This window comes from Girardinichthys multiradiatus, chromosome 23 (genome assembly GCF_021462225.1).
Source record: "Girardinichthys multiradiatus isolate DD_20200921_A chromosome 23, DD_fGirMul_XY1, whole genome shotgun sequence".
Classification (NCBI taxonomy): Eukaryota; Metazoa; Chordata; class Actinopteri; order Cyprinodontiformes; family Goodeidae; genus Girardinichthys; species Girardinichthys multiradiatus.
The window spans coordinates 51,749,300-51,765,968 of NC_061815.1; the positions used below are offsets into that span (position 1 = coordinate 51,749,300).

The 16,669-nt window shown below is 55.2% G+C and overlaps 1 protein-coding gene across 1 annotated transcript; it reads left to right on the forward strand.

The window, feature by feature from the left end:
* The first annotated feature begins 14,975 nt into the window (after positions 1 to 14,975).
* neurog1 (neurogenin 1) lies at positions 14,976 to 16,376 on the forward strand. The gene is made up of 2 exons (XM_047354213.1): positions 14,976 to 15,159; positions 15,250 to 16,376. The coding sequence occupies exon 2, from the start codon at positions 15,271 to 15,273 to the stop codon at positions 15,865 to 15,867; it is 597 nt and encodes a 198-aa protein (XP_047210169.1). The 5' UTR covers positions 14,976 to 15,159; positions 15,250 to 15,270; the 3' UTR covers positions 15,868 to 16,376.
* The last annotated feature ends 293 nt before the right edge of the window (positions 16,377 to 16,669 follow it).

Below are 16,669 nucleotides of genomic sequence, written 5' to 3' on the forward strand. Positions count from 1 at the left end.
AAGGTGCCGGAGGATGCCACAAGGTGCCGGAGGATGCCAGGGGCTGCCAGAGGATGCCACAGGGTGTCGGAGGATGCCACAGGGTGCCAGAAGATGCCGCAGGGTGCCGGAGGATGCCACAGGGTGCCAGAAGATGCCACAGGGTGCCGGAGGATGCCAGAGGATACCACAGGGTGCCGGAGGATGCCACAAGGTGCCGGAGGATGCCAGAGGATGACAGAAGATGCCACAGGGTGCCGGAGGATGCCACAGGGTGCCAGAAGATGCCACAGGGTGCCGGAGGATGCCAGAGGATACCACAGGGTGCCGGAGGATGCCACAAGGTGCCGGAGGATGCCAGAGGATGCCACAGGGTGCCGGAGGATGCCACAAGGTGCCGGAGGATGCCAGGGGCTGCCAGAGGATGCCACAGGGTGTCGGAGGATGCCACAGGGTGCCAGAAGATGCCACAGGGTGCCGGAGGATGCCACAAGGTGCCGGAGGATGCCAGGGGCTGCCAGAGGATGCCACAGGGTGCCAGAAGATGCCACAGGGTGCCGGAGGATGCCACAGGGTGCCAGAAGATGCCACAGGGTGCCAGAGGATGCCACAGGGTGCCAGAGGATGCCACAGGGTGCCAGAGGATGCCACAGGGTGCCGGAGGATGCCAGGGGCTGCCAGAGGATGCCACAGGGTGCCAGAGGATGCCACAGGGTGCCGGAGGATGCCAGGGGCTGCCAGAGGATGCCACAGGGTGCCAGAAGATGCCACAGGGTGCCGGAGGATGCCACAGGGTGCCGGAGGATGCCACAGGGTGCCAGAAGATGCCACAGGGTGCCGGAGGATGCCAGAGGATGACAGAAGATGCCACAGGGTGCCAAAAGATGCCACAGGGTGCCGGAGGATGCCACAGGGTGCCAGAAGATGCCACAGGGTGCCGGAGGATGCCACAAGGTGCCGGAGGATGCCAGGGGCTGCCAGAGGATGCCACAGGGTGCCAGAAGATGCCACAGGGTGCCGGAGGATGCCACAGGGTGCCAGAAGATGCCACAGGGTGCCGGAGGATGCCACAAGGTGCCGGAGGATGCCAGGGGCTGCCAGAGGATGCCACAGGGTGCCAGAAGATGCCACAGGGTGCCGGAGGATGCCACAGGGTGCCAGAAGATGCCACAGGGTGCCAGAGGATGCCACAGGGTGCCAGAGGATGCCACAGGGTGCCAGAGGATGCCACAGGGTGCCGGAGGATGCCAGGGGCTGCCAGAGGATGCCACAGGGTGCCAGAGGATGCCACAGGGTGCCGGAGGATGCCAGGGGCTGCCAGAGGATGCCACAGGGTGCCAGAAGATGCCACAGGGTGCCGGAGGATGCCACAGGGTGCCGGAGGATGCCACAGGGTGCCAGAAGATGCCACAGGGTGCCGGAGGATGCCAGAGGATGACAGAAGATGCCACAGGGTGCCGGAGGATGCCACAGGGTGCCAGAAGATGCCACAGGGTGCCGGAGGATGCCAGAGGATACCACAGGGTGCCGGAGGATACCACAAGGTGCCAGAAGATGCCACAGGGTGCCAGAGGATGCCACAGGGTGCCAGAGGATGCCACAGGGTGCCAGAGGACGCCACAGGGTGCCGGAGGATGCCAGGGGCTGCCAGAGGATGCCACAGGGTGCCAGAAGATGCCACAGGGTGCCGGAGGATGCCACAGGGTGCCGGAGGATGCCACAGGGTGCCAGAAGATGCCACAGGGTGCCGGAGGATGCCAGAGGATGACAGAAGATGCCACAGGGTGCCGGAGGATGCCACAGGGTGCCAGAAGATGCCACAGGGTGCCGGAGGATGCCAGAGGATACCAAAGGGTGCCGGAGGATGCCACAAGGTGCCGGAGGATGCCAGGGGCGGCCAGAGGATGCCACAGGGTGTCGGAGGATGCCACAGGGTGCCAGAAGATGCCGCAGGGTGCCGGAGGATGCCACAGGGTGCCAGAAGATGCCACAGGGTGCCGGAGGATGCCAGAGGATACCACAGGGTGCCGGAGGATGCCACAAGGTGCCGGAGGATGCCAGGGGCTGCCAGAGGATGCCACAGGGTGTCGGAGGATGCCACAGGGTGCCAGAAGATGCCACAGGGTGCCAGAAGATGCCACAGGGTGCCGGAGGATGTCACAAGGTGCCGGAGGATGCCAGGGGCTGCCAGAGGATGCCACAGGGTGCCAGAAGATGCCACAGGGTGCCGGAGGATGCCACAGGGTGCCAGAAGATGCCACAGGGTGCCGGAGGATGCCACAGGGTGCCGGAGGATGCCAGAGGATGCCACAGGGTGCCAGAAGATGCCACAGGGTGCCGGAGGATGCCACAGGGTGCCAGAAGATGCCACAGGGTGCCGGAGGATGCCACAGGGTGCCGGAGGATGCCACAGGTTGCCGGAGGATGCCACAGGGTGCCAGAGGATGCCACAGGGTGCCGGAGGATGCCAGGGGCTGCCAGAGGATGCCACAGGGTGCCAGAAGATGCCACAGGGTGCCGGAGGATGCCACAGGGTGCCGGAGGACGCTACAGGGTGCCAGAAGATGCCACAGGGTGCCGGAGGATGCCAGAGGATGACAGAAGATGCCACAGGTTGCCAGAGGATGCCACAGGGTGCCAGAAGATGCCACAGGGTGCCGGAGGATTCCAGAGGATACCACAGGGTGCCGGAGGATGCCACAAGGTGCCGGAGGATGCCAGGGGCTGCCAGAGGATGCCACAGGGTGTCGGAGGATGCCAGAGGATACCACAGGGTGCCAGAAGATGCCGCAGGGTGCCGGAGGATGCCACAGGGTGCCAGAAGATGCCACAGGGTGCCGGAGGATGCCAGAGGATACCACAGGGTGCCGGAGGATGCCACAAGGTGCCGGAGGATGCCAGAGGATACCACAGGGTGCCGGAGGATGCCACAAGGTGCCGGAGGATGCCAGGGGCTGCCAGAGGATGCCACAGGGTGTCGGAGGATGCCACAGGGTGCCAGAAGATGCCACAGGGTGCCGGAGGATGCCACAGGGTGCCAGAGGATGCCACAGGGTGCCAGAAGATGCCACAGGGTGCCGGAGGATGCCACAGGGTGCCAGAAGATGCAACAGGGTGCCGGAGGATGCCAGAAGATACCACAGGGTGCCGGAGGATGCCACAAGGTGCCGGAGGATGCCAGAGGATGCCACAGGGTGTCGGAGGATGCCACAGGGTGTCGGAGGATGCCACAGGGTGCCAAAAGATGCCACAGGGTGCCGGAGGATGCCACAGGGTGCCAGAGGATGCCACAGGGTGCCAGAAGATGCCACAGGGTGCCGGAGGATGCCACAGGGTGCCAGAAGATGCCACAGGGTGCCGGAGGATGCCACAAGGTGCCGGAGGATGCCAGGGGCTGCCAGAGGATGCCAGAGGATGCCACAGGGTGCCGGAGGATGCCAGAGGATGACACTGGGTGCCAGAAGATGCCACAGGGTGCCGGAGGATGCCACAGGGTGCCAGAAGATGCCACAGGGTGCCGGAGGATGCCACAGGGTGCCGGAGGATGCCACAGGGTGCCGGAGGATGCCACAGGGTGCCAGAGGATGCCACAGGGTGCCAGAAGATTCCACAGGGTGCCAGAAGATTCCACAGGGTGCCGGAGGATGCCAGAGGATGCCACAGGGTGCCGGAGGATGCCACAGGGTGCCGGAGGATGCCACAGGGTGCCGGAGGATGCCACAGGGTGCCAGAAGATTCCACAGGGTGCCGGAGGATGCCACAGGGTGCCGGAGGATGCCAGGGGCTGCCAGAGGATGCCACAGGTGCCAGAAGATGCCACAGGGTGCCGGAGGATGCCAGAGGATGCCACAGGGTGCCAGAAGATGCCACAGGGTGCCGGAGGATGCCACAGAGTGCCAGAAGATGCCACAGAGTGCCGGAGGATGCCACAGGGTGCCGGAGGATGCCACAGGGTGCCAGAAGATGCCACAGGGTGCCGGAGGATGCCACAGGATGTCAGGGGCTGCCAGAGGATCCCACAGGGTGCCAGAAGATGCCACAGGGTGCCAGAGGATGCCACAGGATGTCAGGGGCTGCCAGAGGATGCCACAGGGTGCCAGAAGATGCCACAGGGTGCCGGAGGATGCCACAGGGTGCCAGAAGATGCCACAGGGTGCCGGAGGATGCCACAGGATGTCAGGGGCTGCCAGAGGATGCCACAGGGTGCCAGAAGATGCCACAGGGTGCCAGAGGATGCCACAGGATGTCAGGGGCTGCCAGAGGATGCCACAGGGTGCCAGAAGATGCCACAGGGTGCCGGAGGATGCCACACGGTGCCAGAAGATGCCACAGGATGTCAGGGGCTGCCAGAAGATGCCACAGGGTGCCAGAAGATGCCACAGGGTGCCGGAGGATGCCACAGGGTGCCAGAAGATGCCACAGGGTGCCGGAGGATGCCAGAGGGTGCCAGAAGATGCCACAGGGTGCCGGAGGATGCCACACGGTGCCAGAAGATGCCACAGGATGTCAGGGGCTGCCAGAAGATGCCACAGGGTGCCAGAAGATGCCAATAGGCTGCCAGAAGATGCCACAGGGTGCCAGAAGATGCCACAGGGTGCCGGAGGATGCCACAGGGTGCCAAAAGATGCCACAGGGTGCCGGAAGATGCCAGGGGCTGCCAGAGGATGCCACAGGCTGCCGGAGGATGCCAGAGGATGCCACAGGCTGCCAGAAGATGCCACAGGGTGCCAGAAGATGCCACAGGGTGCCGGAGGATGCCACAGGGTGCCAAAAGATGCCACAGGGTGCCGGAGGATGCCACAGGGTGCCAGAAGATGCCACAGGGTGCCGGAGGATGCCACAGGGTGCCAAAAGATGCCACAGGGTGCCGGAGGATGCCAGGGGCTGCCAGAGGATGCCACAGGGTGCCAGAAGATGCCACAGGGTGCCGGAGGATGCCACAGGGTGCCAGAAGATGCCAGGGGCTGCCAGAGGATGCCACAGGGTGCCAGAAGATGCCACAGGGTGCCGGAGGATGCCAGGGGCTGCCGGAGGATGCCAGGGGCTGCCAGAGGATGCCAGGGGCTGCCACAGGATGTCAGGGGCTGCCAGAGGATGCCACAGGGTGCCAGAAGATGCCACAGGGTGCCAGAGGATGCCAGGGGCTGCCACAGGATGTCAGGGGCTGCCAGAGGATGCCACAGGGTGCCAGAAGATGCCACAGGGTGCCGGAGGATGCCACAGGGTGCCAGAAGATGCCAGGGGCTGCCAGAGGATGCCACAGGGTGCCAGAAGATGCCACAGGGTGCCGGAGGATGCCAGGGGCTGCCGGAGGATGCCAGGGGCTGCCGGAGGATGCCACAGGGTGCCAGAAGATGCCACAGGGTGCCGGAGGATGCCACAGGGTGCCAGAAGATGCCAGGGGCTGCCAGAGGATGCCACAGGGTGCCAGAAGATGCCACAGGGTGCCGGAGGATGCCAGGGGCTGCCGGAGGATGCCAGGGGCTGCCGGAGGATGCCAGGGGCTGCCACAGGATGTCAAGGGCTGCCAGAGGATGCCACAGGGTGCCAGAAGATGCCACAGGGTGCCGGAGGATGCCACAGGGTGCCAGAAGATGCCACAGGGTGCCGGAGGATGCCACAGGGTGCCAGAAGATGCCACAGGGTGCCGGAGGATGCCACAGGGTGCCAGAAGATGCCACAGGGTGCCAGAAGATGCCATAGGGTGCCGGAGGATGCCAGGGGCTGCCAGAGGATGCCAGGGGCTGCCACAGGATGTCAGGGGCTGCCAGAGTATGACACAGGGTGCCAGAAGATGCCACAGGGTGCCGGAGGATGCCACAGGGTGCCGGAGGTTGCCAGAGGATGCCACAGGGTGCCAGAAGATGCCACAGGGTGCCGGAGGATGCCACAGGGTGCCGGAGGATGCCAGGGGCTGCCAGAGGATGCCAGGGGCTGCCACAGGATGTCAGGGGCTGCCAGAGGATGCCAGGGGGTGCGGATGTCAGGGGCTGCCACAGGATGCCAGGGGCTGCCAGAGGATGTCACAGGGTGCCAGAGGATGCCACAGGGTGCCAGAAGATGCCACTGGGTGCCGGAGGATGCCACAGGGTGCCGGAGGATGCCAGGGGCTGCCAGAGGATGCCACAGGGTGCCAGAGGATGCCACAGGGTGCCGGAGGATGCCAGGGGCTGCCAGAGGATGCCACAGGGTGCCAGAGGATGCCACAGGGTGCCGGAGGATGCCAGGGGCTGCCAGAGGATGCCAGGGGCTGCCAGAGGATGCCACAGGGTGCCAGAAGATGCCACAGGGTGCCGGAGGATGCCAGGGGCTGCCAGAGGATGCCAGGGGCTGCCAGAGGATGCCACAGGGTGCCAAAAGATGCCACAGGGTGCCGGAGGATGCCAGGGGCTGCCAGAGGATGCCAGGGGCTGCCACAGGATGTCAGGGGCTGCCAGAGGATGCCACAGGGTGCCGGAGGATGCCACAGGGTGCCAGAAGATGCCACAGGGTGCCGGAAGATGCCACAGGGTGCCGGAGGATGCCAGGGGCTGCCAGAGGATGCCAGGGGCTGCCAGAGGATGCCACAGGGTGCCAGAAGATGCCACAGGGTACCGGAGGATGCCAGGGGCTGCCAGAGGATGCCAGGGCTGCCACAGGATGTCAGGGGCTGCCAGAGGATGCCACAGGGTGCCGGAGGATGCCACAGGGTGCCAGAAGATGCCACAGGGTGCCGGAAGATGCCACAGGGTGCCGGAGGATGCCAGGGGCTGCCAGAGGATGCCAGGGGCTGCCACAGGATGTCAGGGACTGCCAGAGTATGCCACAGGGTGCCAGAGGATGCCACAGGGTGCCGGAGGAAACCAGAGGATGCCACAGGGTGCCAGAAGATGCCACAGGGTGCCGGAGGATGCCAGGGGCTGCCAGAGGATGCCACAGGGTGCCAGAAGATGCCACAGGGTGCCGGAGGATGCCAGGGGCTGCCAGAGGATGCCAGGGGCTTCCACAGGATGTCAGGGGCTGCCAGAGGATGCCAGGGGCTGCCAGAGGATGCCACAGGGTGCCGGAGGATGCCAGGGACTGCCAGAGGATGCCACAGGGTGCCGGAGGATGCCACAGGGTGCCAGAAGATGCCGCAGGGTGCCGGAGGATGCCACAGGGTGCCGGAGGATGCCGGGGGCTGCCAGAGGATGCCACAGGGTGCCAGAAGATGCCACAGGGTGCTGGAGGATGCCACAGGGTGCCGGAGGATGCCAGAGGATGTCACAGGGTGCCAGAGGATGCCAGGGGCTGCCAGAGGATGCCACAGGGTGCCAGACGATGCCAGGGGCTGCCAGAGGATGTCACAGGGTGCCAGATGATGCCAGGGGCTGCCAGAGGATGCCAAAGGGTGCCGGAGGATGCCAGAGGATGCCACAGGCTGCCACAGGCTGCCAGAGTATGCCACAGGGTGCCAGAAGATGCCACAGGGTGCCGGAGGATGCCACAGGGTGCCAGAAGATGCCACAGGGTGCCGGAGGATGCCAGAGGATGCCACAGGGTGCCGGAGGATGCCACAAGGTGCCGGAGGATGCCAGGGGCTGCCAGACGATGCCACAGGGTGCCAAAAGATGCCACAGGGTGCCGGAGGATGCCAGGGGCTGCCAGAGGATGCCAGGGGCTGCCACAGGATGTCAGGGGCTGCCAGAGGATGCCACAGGGTGCCAGAAGATGACACAGGGTGCCGGAGGATGCCAGGGGCTGCCACAGGATGTCAGGGGCTGCCAGAGGTTGCCACAGGGTGCCAGAAGATGCCACAGGGTGCCGGAGGATGCCACCGGGTGCCAGAAGATGCCACAGGGTGCCGGAGCATGCCAGAGGATGCCACAGGGTGCCAGAAGATGCCAGGGGCTGCCAGAGGATGTCACAGGGTGCCAGATGATGACAGGGGCTGCCAGAGGATGCCACAGGGTACGGAGGATGCCAGAGGATGCCACAGGGTGCCAGAAGATGCCACAGGGTGCCGGAGGATGCCACAGGGTGCCGGAGGTTGCCAGAGGAGTTTTCATGGCTAAATTGGACCAGCCTGCTAGCCAGTCTTCATTGATTGCACATTGCACCAGTAAGAGCAGAGTGTGAAGGTTCAATTAACAGGGTAAGAGCACAGTTTTGCTCAAAATATTGAAATGCACACAACATTATGGGTGACATACCAGAGTTCAAAAGAGGACAAATTGTTGGTGCACGTCTTGCTGGCGCATCTGTGACCAAGACAGCAAGTCTTTGTGATGTATCAAGAGCCACGGTATCCAGGGTAATGTCAGCATACCACCAAGAAGGATGAACCACATCCAACAGGATTAACTGTGGACGCAAGAGGAAGCTGTCTGAAAGGGATGTTCGGGTGCTAACCCGGATTGTATCCAAAAAACATAAAACCACGGCTGCCCAAATCATGGCAGAATTAAATGTGCACCTCAACTCTCCTGTTTCCACCAGAACTGTCCGTCAGGAGCTCCACAGGGTCAATATACACGGCCGGGCTGCTATAGCCAAACCTTTGGTCACTCATGCCAATGCCAAACGTTGGTTTCAATGGTGCAAGGAGCGCAAATCTTGGGCTGTGGACAATGTGAAACATGTATTGTTCTCTGATGAGTCCACCTTTACTGTTTTCCCCACATCCAGGAGAGTTACGGTGTGGAGAAGCCCCAAAGAAGCGTACCACCCAGACTGTTGCATGCCCAGAGTGAAGCATGGGGGTGGATCAGTGATGGTTTGGGCTGCCATATCATGGCATTCCCTTGGCCCAATACTTGTGCTAGATGGGCGCGTCACTGCCAAGGACTACCGAACCATTCTTGAGGACCATGTACATCCAATGGTTCAAACATTGTATCCTGAAGGCAGTGCCGTGTATCAGGATGACAATGCACCAATACACACAGCAAGACTGGTGAAAGATTGGTTTGATGAACATGAAAGTGAAGTTGAACATCTCCCATGGCCTGCACAGTCACCAGATCTAAATATTATTGAGCCACTTTGGGGTGTTTTGGAGGAGCGAGTCAGGAAACGTTTTCCTCCACCAGTATCACGTAGTGACCTGGCCACTATCCTGCAAGAAGAATGGCTTAAAATCCCTCTGACCACTGTGCAGGACTTGTATATGTCATTCCCAAGATGAGTTGATGCTGTATTGGCTGCAAAAGGAGGTCCTACACCATACTAATAAATTATTGTGGTCTAAAACCAGGTGTTTCAGTTTCGTTGTCCAACCCCTGTAGGTGAGTGACTCAAGTCAGTAAAAAGAATCAAACTTCCCATCACTAGCTCCCACTGCACACAGACCACACAGGTTAGCAACCAAAACATTGTGTTTTAAATGGAAAGACAATTTTAACTGCCATGTTTGGTTTGTAGTAGGATCCAAAAGCAAGCAATGGAAGCCAGAAGTGAAACAATAATTTCATAAACACAAAAAGGTCCAAACTGACAACACTACACTGGAGGACTGGGTTTAAATACAGAGGAGTGAGTGGAGAAGGCAAGGCAAAAACAGATGGAAGTCATCAGGTCGGAACGAGAAATGGCTGAGGCAGCGAGCTGAGGGAGGACAAGTGAGTAGGATCTGATCAGAGAAATATTTCTAATCTACATGCAACTAAACATAAGAATGAAGTAGGAAATAATTAAACAAAGTGATGATCTCAAATGGCAACACCAAGAGGAACATGGCAGAAATTCACAACTTAAAGTGGACCTATCATGCTTTTAAAACCTTCCTTTTCACCCTCAAATCATCCAGCTGTGGTCTATATAAAGTGGAACCTCAATGCTTTGGTCTGAACTCCTTGTTCTTGTAGCTCCTCAGGCTCCTCTTCTACCTGTTCTGAGAAGCGTTTGAGAGCAACTTGTTTTGATGCCGTCTCTTTAAATGCTGCTGAGGCCCTTCACACCCCTCCAGGTCAAAGAGCATTCCACTTTGACCCTTTCGGCCATGTTTGTAGTTTGATAACAATTATCAATCTCCTTCCTTAAAAGCTGCTACAAGAAGCAGCAGAGCTCTTTGTCTCACAGTGAAACTGAATGTTTTATGGTTTTTGAGTCGGCAATGATGACCACACACAGAGTCCTCCAGCTGTGGGAGGAGCAGCCTAAATGTCGACAGACTGCAGCAGAAACACATGAAGAAGAATCAGGAGGTGGAGGCAGGTCCTGGTTTTACAGCCTCATCACTTCAAAGGGCTCAAACAGCTGCTGCACCAGCACATAAAACCAGATGCGTGGGTAGGTGGCACCTGAAGGAAGCTGCAGAATCAGACTGAGGTTGGGGCCAGTAAAGGAGACTTGAGGAGAACATTGAGATGCTCCTGGAAGAACTCCTGGTAGTTTCATTCTTTTTGAAAAAGTTAGAGCTTAGTTAGACAGGAAGCTGTTTATCTCCCTGCGAGTTTAATTAATGATGCTTCAACTACAACATGCTCTGTGATTTGTCCTAATGTGCACAATGATTGTCAGATAAACACATGAAACCAGACTGATAGAGACTTTCTTACCTAGTCTATGATCCAAACAGAAACACAAAATGGTCATGACTGGAAGTGCTGAGGAACAAGGTGCAGGCATGAGAAAGGAAAGGAAAGCTGACAGCAGTATGGTGTTGGTTACTGGGTGGGATTCATTTGGCAGATTAACTGATGCAGTGCAGCTGAGGAGGCTAACCTACATCCTGTGAAAGGATAACTGAGCTTTGTCATAAAGTTTGGGACCCAAGTGCAGACAGGAACGTGGGAGTGGCACAGTGAGTTGAACAATTTATTTTAAAATAATAAGTAAACTTCCAGAAGGCACAAGGAGAACATGGCGTAAAGAACGGGCAGAAAAACCCTGCAGGACGTGGTAGATGGAAGATGAAGAAAACAGAAGAATCCCGCAAACAACAACGACCAACATAGAGCTTATATGATTGGTAGAACAGGTGCAGAAAAGGAAGCAGGCAGGGGAGTAGAATCTACTCGATTGCATAGAGGCTGTGGCTGAGGGTGGGAGACTAATTAACATGAATGAAGCTGAACATAAACTACAAACCACAGAGAAGGACAGGCAGAGATCCAAGAGACACAGATCCAGTAGCACAAAAGTACAAGACACAAGAACAAACCAAGGAGCGAAGCACAAAACCTGACAACACCTTACTAGCAAAATGAAATGAATATGGCAAGACCTAAAAACATAACAAGGAACTGATCAAAATAAAAGCAGAAAAGAAAAACCCAAGCAGATCGTGACGAGCAGAGCATGAACAAACACAAGGAGAACCAGAAACACCAGAGCTCCTTAGGAACTGGTGTTAAAGAAAAGCAGGAAGTACCGAGAGCACAGAGCAACCAGCTTACCAAAATAAAACAGGAACTGCAAAAAGAAAACAGTCAAAACAACTTGTGAAAACATAAAGTAGTGGAAGAGCACAATGAAGCTGATAGCATTATACTGCTTTTAACTGTCTCACATGGAGAACATCTCAGGGACCTCCTGGTCAGTCACATGCCACGTATTCAACCCAGCAGAACACGGCCCAAAACATTCATTTTATCGGAAAAACTTACAGAACGTGACTGGACCTACTGCAGCCACCAGGGCGGCCCCATGCTGGGACCACAGGTTATGGTGAAGATAAACCAAAGACTGGTTATTGTTACCCTGCTGCAGTCTGTAGCTTTGCTTCAGCTCCTAGTTCTTTATCTCGAGGGAACCTGAGGACTCCTCATCAGATTCAGCCTGAATGTCTGCAGCTCACTGTTTTTCCCGGGGGCTAGTTTTTTGGTCACTGCTCCTGAGCAGGTCTGACTGGGTCTGAGTCGTGACTACATGAGACTGCTGTTCACTGATTGGCCGTGGGACCTTTTAATAAAACTCAAGAATGACTACAATAAGATAAAGGACCACAATGGCTAGAGCGGGTCAAACCCAAATATAATTTAACTATTTATAAACCATAAACCAGCCTGAAGGCTGAAAGAAAATAAAAAGGCCACATCAGCTTTCTGAATGACACGCAGGTAGGGGGCGCTGTAGTTAATAACATCTTAAACCAGCTCATCACACATGAAATCAGCTGTTCAGACGCAAAAACATTTCCCCAAAACACACAAACAGCCACGAAACAGCGTGCTTGGTTCTGACATTTATTGATGAGATAATTATCCCACTGGATCATTTTGCACATGAAAAAACATATATAAGACATTTTTCTACATGCAAAAATAATACAAACATTATTAGTATTTAGTTAATTTATGGGTTTTTTTGCTATTTATTTATTTAGTTTTTATAGTTTCAGGCAGATTTGTTGTGACATTATCACACAGTAACGTTAATAGCAGCATGGCGACGTGATGGCTGGAGACGGGTTTCAAGCCAGAACTCCAGCTGTCAGTGTGTTTGTGGAAACACAACTGGTACCGCACCGAGAGAGCTCAACCAAGTGGAGCGGAGCGTTGCCGCCTAAAACAAGTCAGTGGAAAAGAGGCGTTAGCTGCAGCTGAAACATTTCAACGTTGATGTGTTGGATCCTTATCCTGCTGAAAGAACCAGTGACGACCCATTTCAGTCGTACTACAGAGGCCACCAGATTTTATTTGTTGTGCAATCTAACAACGATCCTAAGACCTTTGGAAGAGAAACAGGCCCACAGCATGACACATCCTCCACTGTTAAAAAAAACAGTTAACATAAGCAGTTGTTCCACATTTTCATCCACCAGACCCACCTGGAGGCTATTTCTGAGTCAGATCTGACCAAAGCTCACAGGTCCAGTTAAGGTCCCAGTAGAGCTTATGTTTGTGATGGTATTACCGGAAAGACTTGATGTTGACATGGAGAGTGCAGGACCCTGATCCAACCATCACCGACTCTGATTCTATGATAACTTGAAGTCAGTTTCATGTTTGATGAAAACTTTACTCGTCAAAGAAACATTTATTTATAAAACCTGTGAATATTTCCTCTATCTAGGTCTACAGCGCCTCCTGGAGGAAATGATGAATAAAACCTGGATTCAATTTAGGAGTTTTTAACCAAGCAGGAGAAAACTTTCTTTCTTTTCCTTCATCTCTATCCTCTCCATGTCTTATTTGGCTCACTTCATGGGACACATCCCCTCCTTTCTCTTTGTCTCCATCAGAGGAACGACAACCACTCCCCTTAGGGCTTACCCTTCTTCGACTGATAGAAAGCATTTCTTCTGCAGACCTTACCTGTAATCCTGAAGAGCAATTGTAAACTGAAACTCCAGTAAGAATCATAAACCTGGAGCTTTTTATGTTGCAGTGAGTTTTAAAATGCAGCTGTTCCTCAGAGCGGAGCAGGACGGAGCATTTGCAGCCTGCTCATCATCGGGGCCCCACAGAGGCTTGTGCCGGCCCTGCAGCCGGGGCAGAGATGATTTGTGTGCTGCCTGGCTTTGGTTTTGTTCCTGCTGAGCCCATTTGAATAAGAAAGGTACCAATAGAGTGGCTGAGGCAGAAAGAAAGCAGCACAAAAGGCCTGAGGAGCTGAATTTGGACTGAGGACAAACCAGGAGAGGAGTGAAAAGAAGCACAGGGCGGACGGCCACAATGGAACAATTCACCTTATAATCGCTTTGATATATTATACAATCCTGAAGACTCTAAACATTGTGTAATTATTTATAAATGACCCCCCCCCCCCCCCCCCCTGCTGAATAAAGCTGCAGAAAGACTCTGCAGGTCTCTGCTTCACCTCGGCTGAGCTGCAAACTCACTAAATGGAATAATTAATGGAAAATTGTATGCTTGTCTCATAAAGATGTCTTCAAAAACTCTTAAGGAATACTTCTTTAGTGTGTGTGTGTGTGTGTGTGTGTGTGTGTAGGACTAGGGTATGAATTGTGTTCTGGTTAGGGTTAGGTATTAACTGGTTAGGGTTAGGGTTAGTTTTAGGGTCAGCGTTAGGCACTAAAAATTATATGGGGAATATTTTTCCAACATATACTATGCTGTATACTACTGCTCCTTTTAGGACCCAAAGCCTGGGCCCCATGAAATAAAATGCTGTTTTTGGGTCAGGGGTTTGGTTTAGAACTGAGGTGTGCAGAGGACAAATTTCTTTGTAATGTACATGTGCAATGACCAATAAAGATGATTATTATTAAAATTAGATTAGGTTTAGGGTCAGGGTCAGGGTTAGGCCACTGAAATGAATGAAAAATAAATAGAAGTCAATGCAAAATCTATGTAAAGATGCAGCCTCCCTTTCTTACTTTTTCCTTCTACGTTAAGCAGAAAAATGTTAAACATGTTCTGATAGAGCAGTAGAACTGTTCTGCTAGGAGTTTAACTTGATTTTCTGCAGGTTTGAGGTTGAACTCGGATAAATCACAGAGTGCAGTGTGAGAACTGAAACCGTCTTTTTCCAGTTTGACTCATGGAAACCAGACCTGATCTGACATTCTCCTACTGGAACCATGAAGCTCCAGTATGTAGTCCATGTCTCTGGATCTGGATGGATTTTAAACGGAAAATGATTCAGGAAACACGCCTTCCTGTTGGAACGTCCCATTACCTGTGGCTTCAATGAAAAGTCTCATCTTGCAACTCGAAAGTTGTGGGTTCGATTCCTTCATCATGACTGCAGCCTGGACTCTATGGCGCTGCTTTTGGTGTGTTTCCTGTTTGGGTTCTGCTCATATGAAAGGTTTTTTCTTTAAGCCACATTTATCAGTTTAGCCTCTCTTCCAGGATGGATGGATGGATGGATGGATGGATGGATGGATGGATGGATGGGATCCTGTGTCCCCCCTTTGGAGTCAGTCAGTGTTCTTCTGGTCTAAAGTCTCTTTTTCTTCTAGCTCCTTGGGAGGCCGCGGGTGGGAGTTGGGGGTTTGAGGGGAGGAGTGACGTGCGTGTGACTCGCGTGGCTCGCCTCTGCGTCTGATTGGCTGGCCGTGATTACCGGCACGCTTCTCGGTGCGGGGCACGCAGAGGCGTCATTATGGAAATGAGGCCCCGTTGGCACGGGGCAGACCTGCCGCTGCTGCGGGGGGGTCAGGTGGGGTCCGGTCATTGTCCGGCCCCGGTATATAAGCGGACTGAGGCCGGGCGTGTGCCAGGCTCACCGGCTCGCACGAGCTGATCCAGAGCAGTAGAGGCGCGTGCCAGAACTCCTGATCCAGACCCAGTTCTGCTGGATCTAATCCAGGTAAGTTTAGTGCACGCTCTCTTCTGCAGCAGGCACCTGCACGCGCTCCTATCCGGTCCATCCGCTAAGTTTTGTCTCCTCTCCCCTCAGAACCGAACGCTGCTCTCCGAGATGGACTCCGTTTTCTCCGATACCGACACCAGCTGTGACCTCTTCCCGCACACCGACGATGAGGACTCCCGCGGCAGCGTGCGCGGCGCGTCCCCGCGGCCCGATCAGCAGCAGCTGCAGCAGAAGAAGCGGCGTCGCGGCCGCGGCCGCAGCGATTCCACCGCACAGGTGGTGAAGAAGAACCGGCGTCTCAAGGCTAACGATCGGGAGCGGAACCGCATGCACAACCTGAATGACGCGCTGGACGCGCTGCGGGGCGTCCTGCCGGCCTTCCCGGATGAGACCAAACTCACCAAAATCGAAACTCTGCGCTTTGCGCACAACTACATCTGGGCTCTGTCGGAGACCATCCGCATCGCGGACCTGCAGGCGGGGAAGACCGGAGACCCTCCCCTGCTGCTCAGCCCCTCTCTCCTGGTGGAGGCCCCCAGCCCGGGAAGCGACGGCTGTTCCTGGAGCTCCAGCGGCTCTTCGTCCTCTTCCTCGCCGGCTTATTGCGCCTCGAGTCCGGGCAGCCCCTCCGCGCCGGAGGACTACAGGTTCCTGCAGCAGGTTCCCGTGTTCGGTTTCCGCAGCTTCGCTCCGGGCATCTACTGAGGACTGGGGAGCAGAGACAGGTGGAGACAGGTGCCTTAGCAGCCGACAGCAGAAGAACCGGAGTTTGCCTTACAGAGCAGAAGGACTGAAATGAGAAGAACTTTATTCCTCATTTAGATGTTTCCGAGTTTGTGTTTTAATATAAAAATCTTTGCACTCCCCCCTCCCCCAGTGTGCAGGTTAGTCAGGTCTACAGCTCCTCGTCCTCGTCTTCCTCCTTCTCCTAGAGGTGAAAAGTCAACTTTACAATTTGTAGAGCAGTGAAGCAGAAAACTGAGCGTGGAAATCCAGTTTCTGCGCTCTGACAAAAGACTGAAAGGAGCTGCCCCCATCCATTATTCTGTCACCCCCACACAGACTGCCCCCCTCCCCCCCCACACACACACTCTGTTGTTGTTTTTATTTATTTGGTTTCGTCACATAGAAAGTTGTATTTTGTACATAAAGAGATTTTTATTCTATTTACTGGAACTTTCCTGCTTTTTCTGAATAAATAAAGTTTTAACGTTTCTATAAAACTAGCCGCCGTGTTTTTCTTTGTGGCCAATCAGAGGCTTCTGGAATCTTTTATAATAATTAATATTAATAAGATAACGGTTTGCTCAGAACAGCAGGTGGAAAAACAGAGCAAAGAGGTTTTACTGTCATGTTAATGGAGAAAACAACCAAACAACAGGCAGCCTGATTCAGTCAAATTCATCATTTTCACTGAAAATATTCGGTTTATTTCAAAGATAAAAAAATAAATATTTATTAAAGCAGCAACAAAACACGATAATAGGATAAACCAAATAATAAAAGT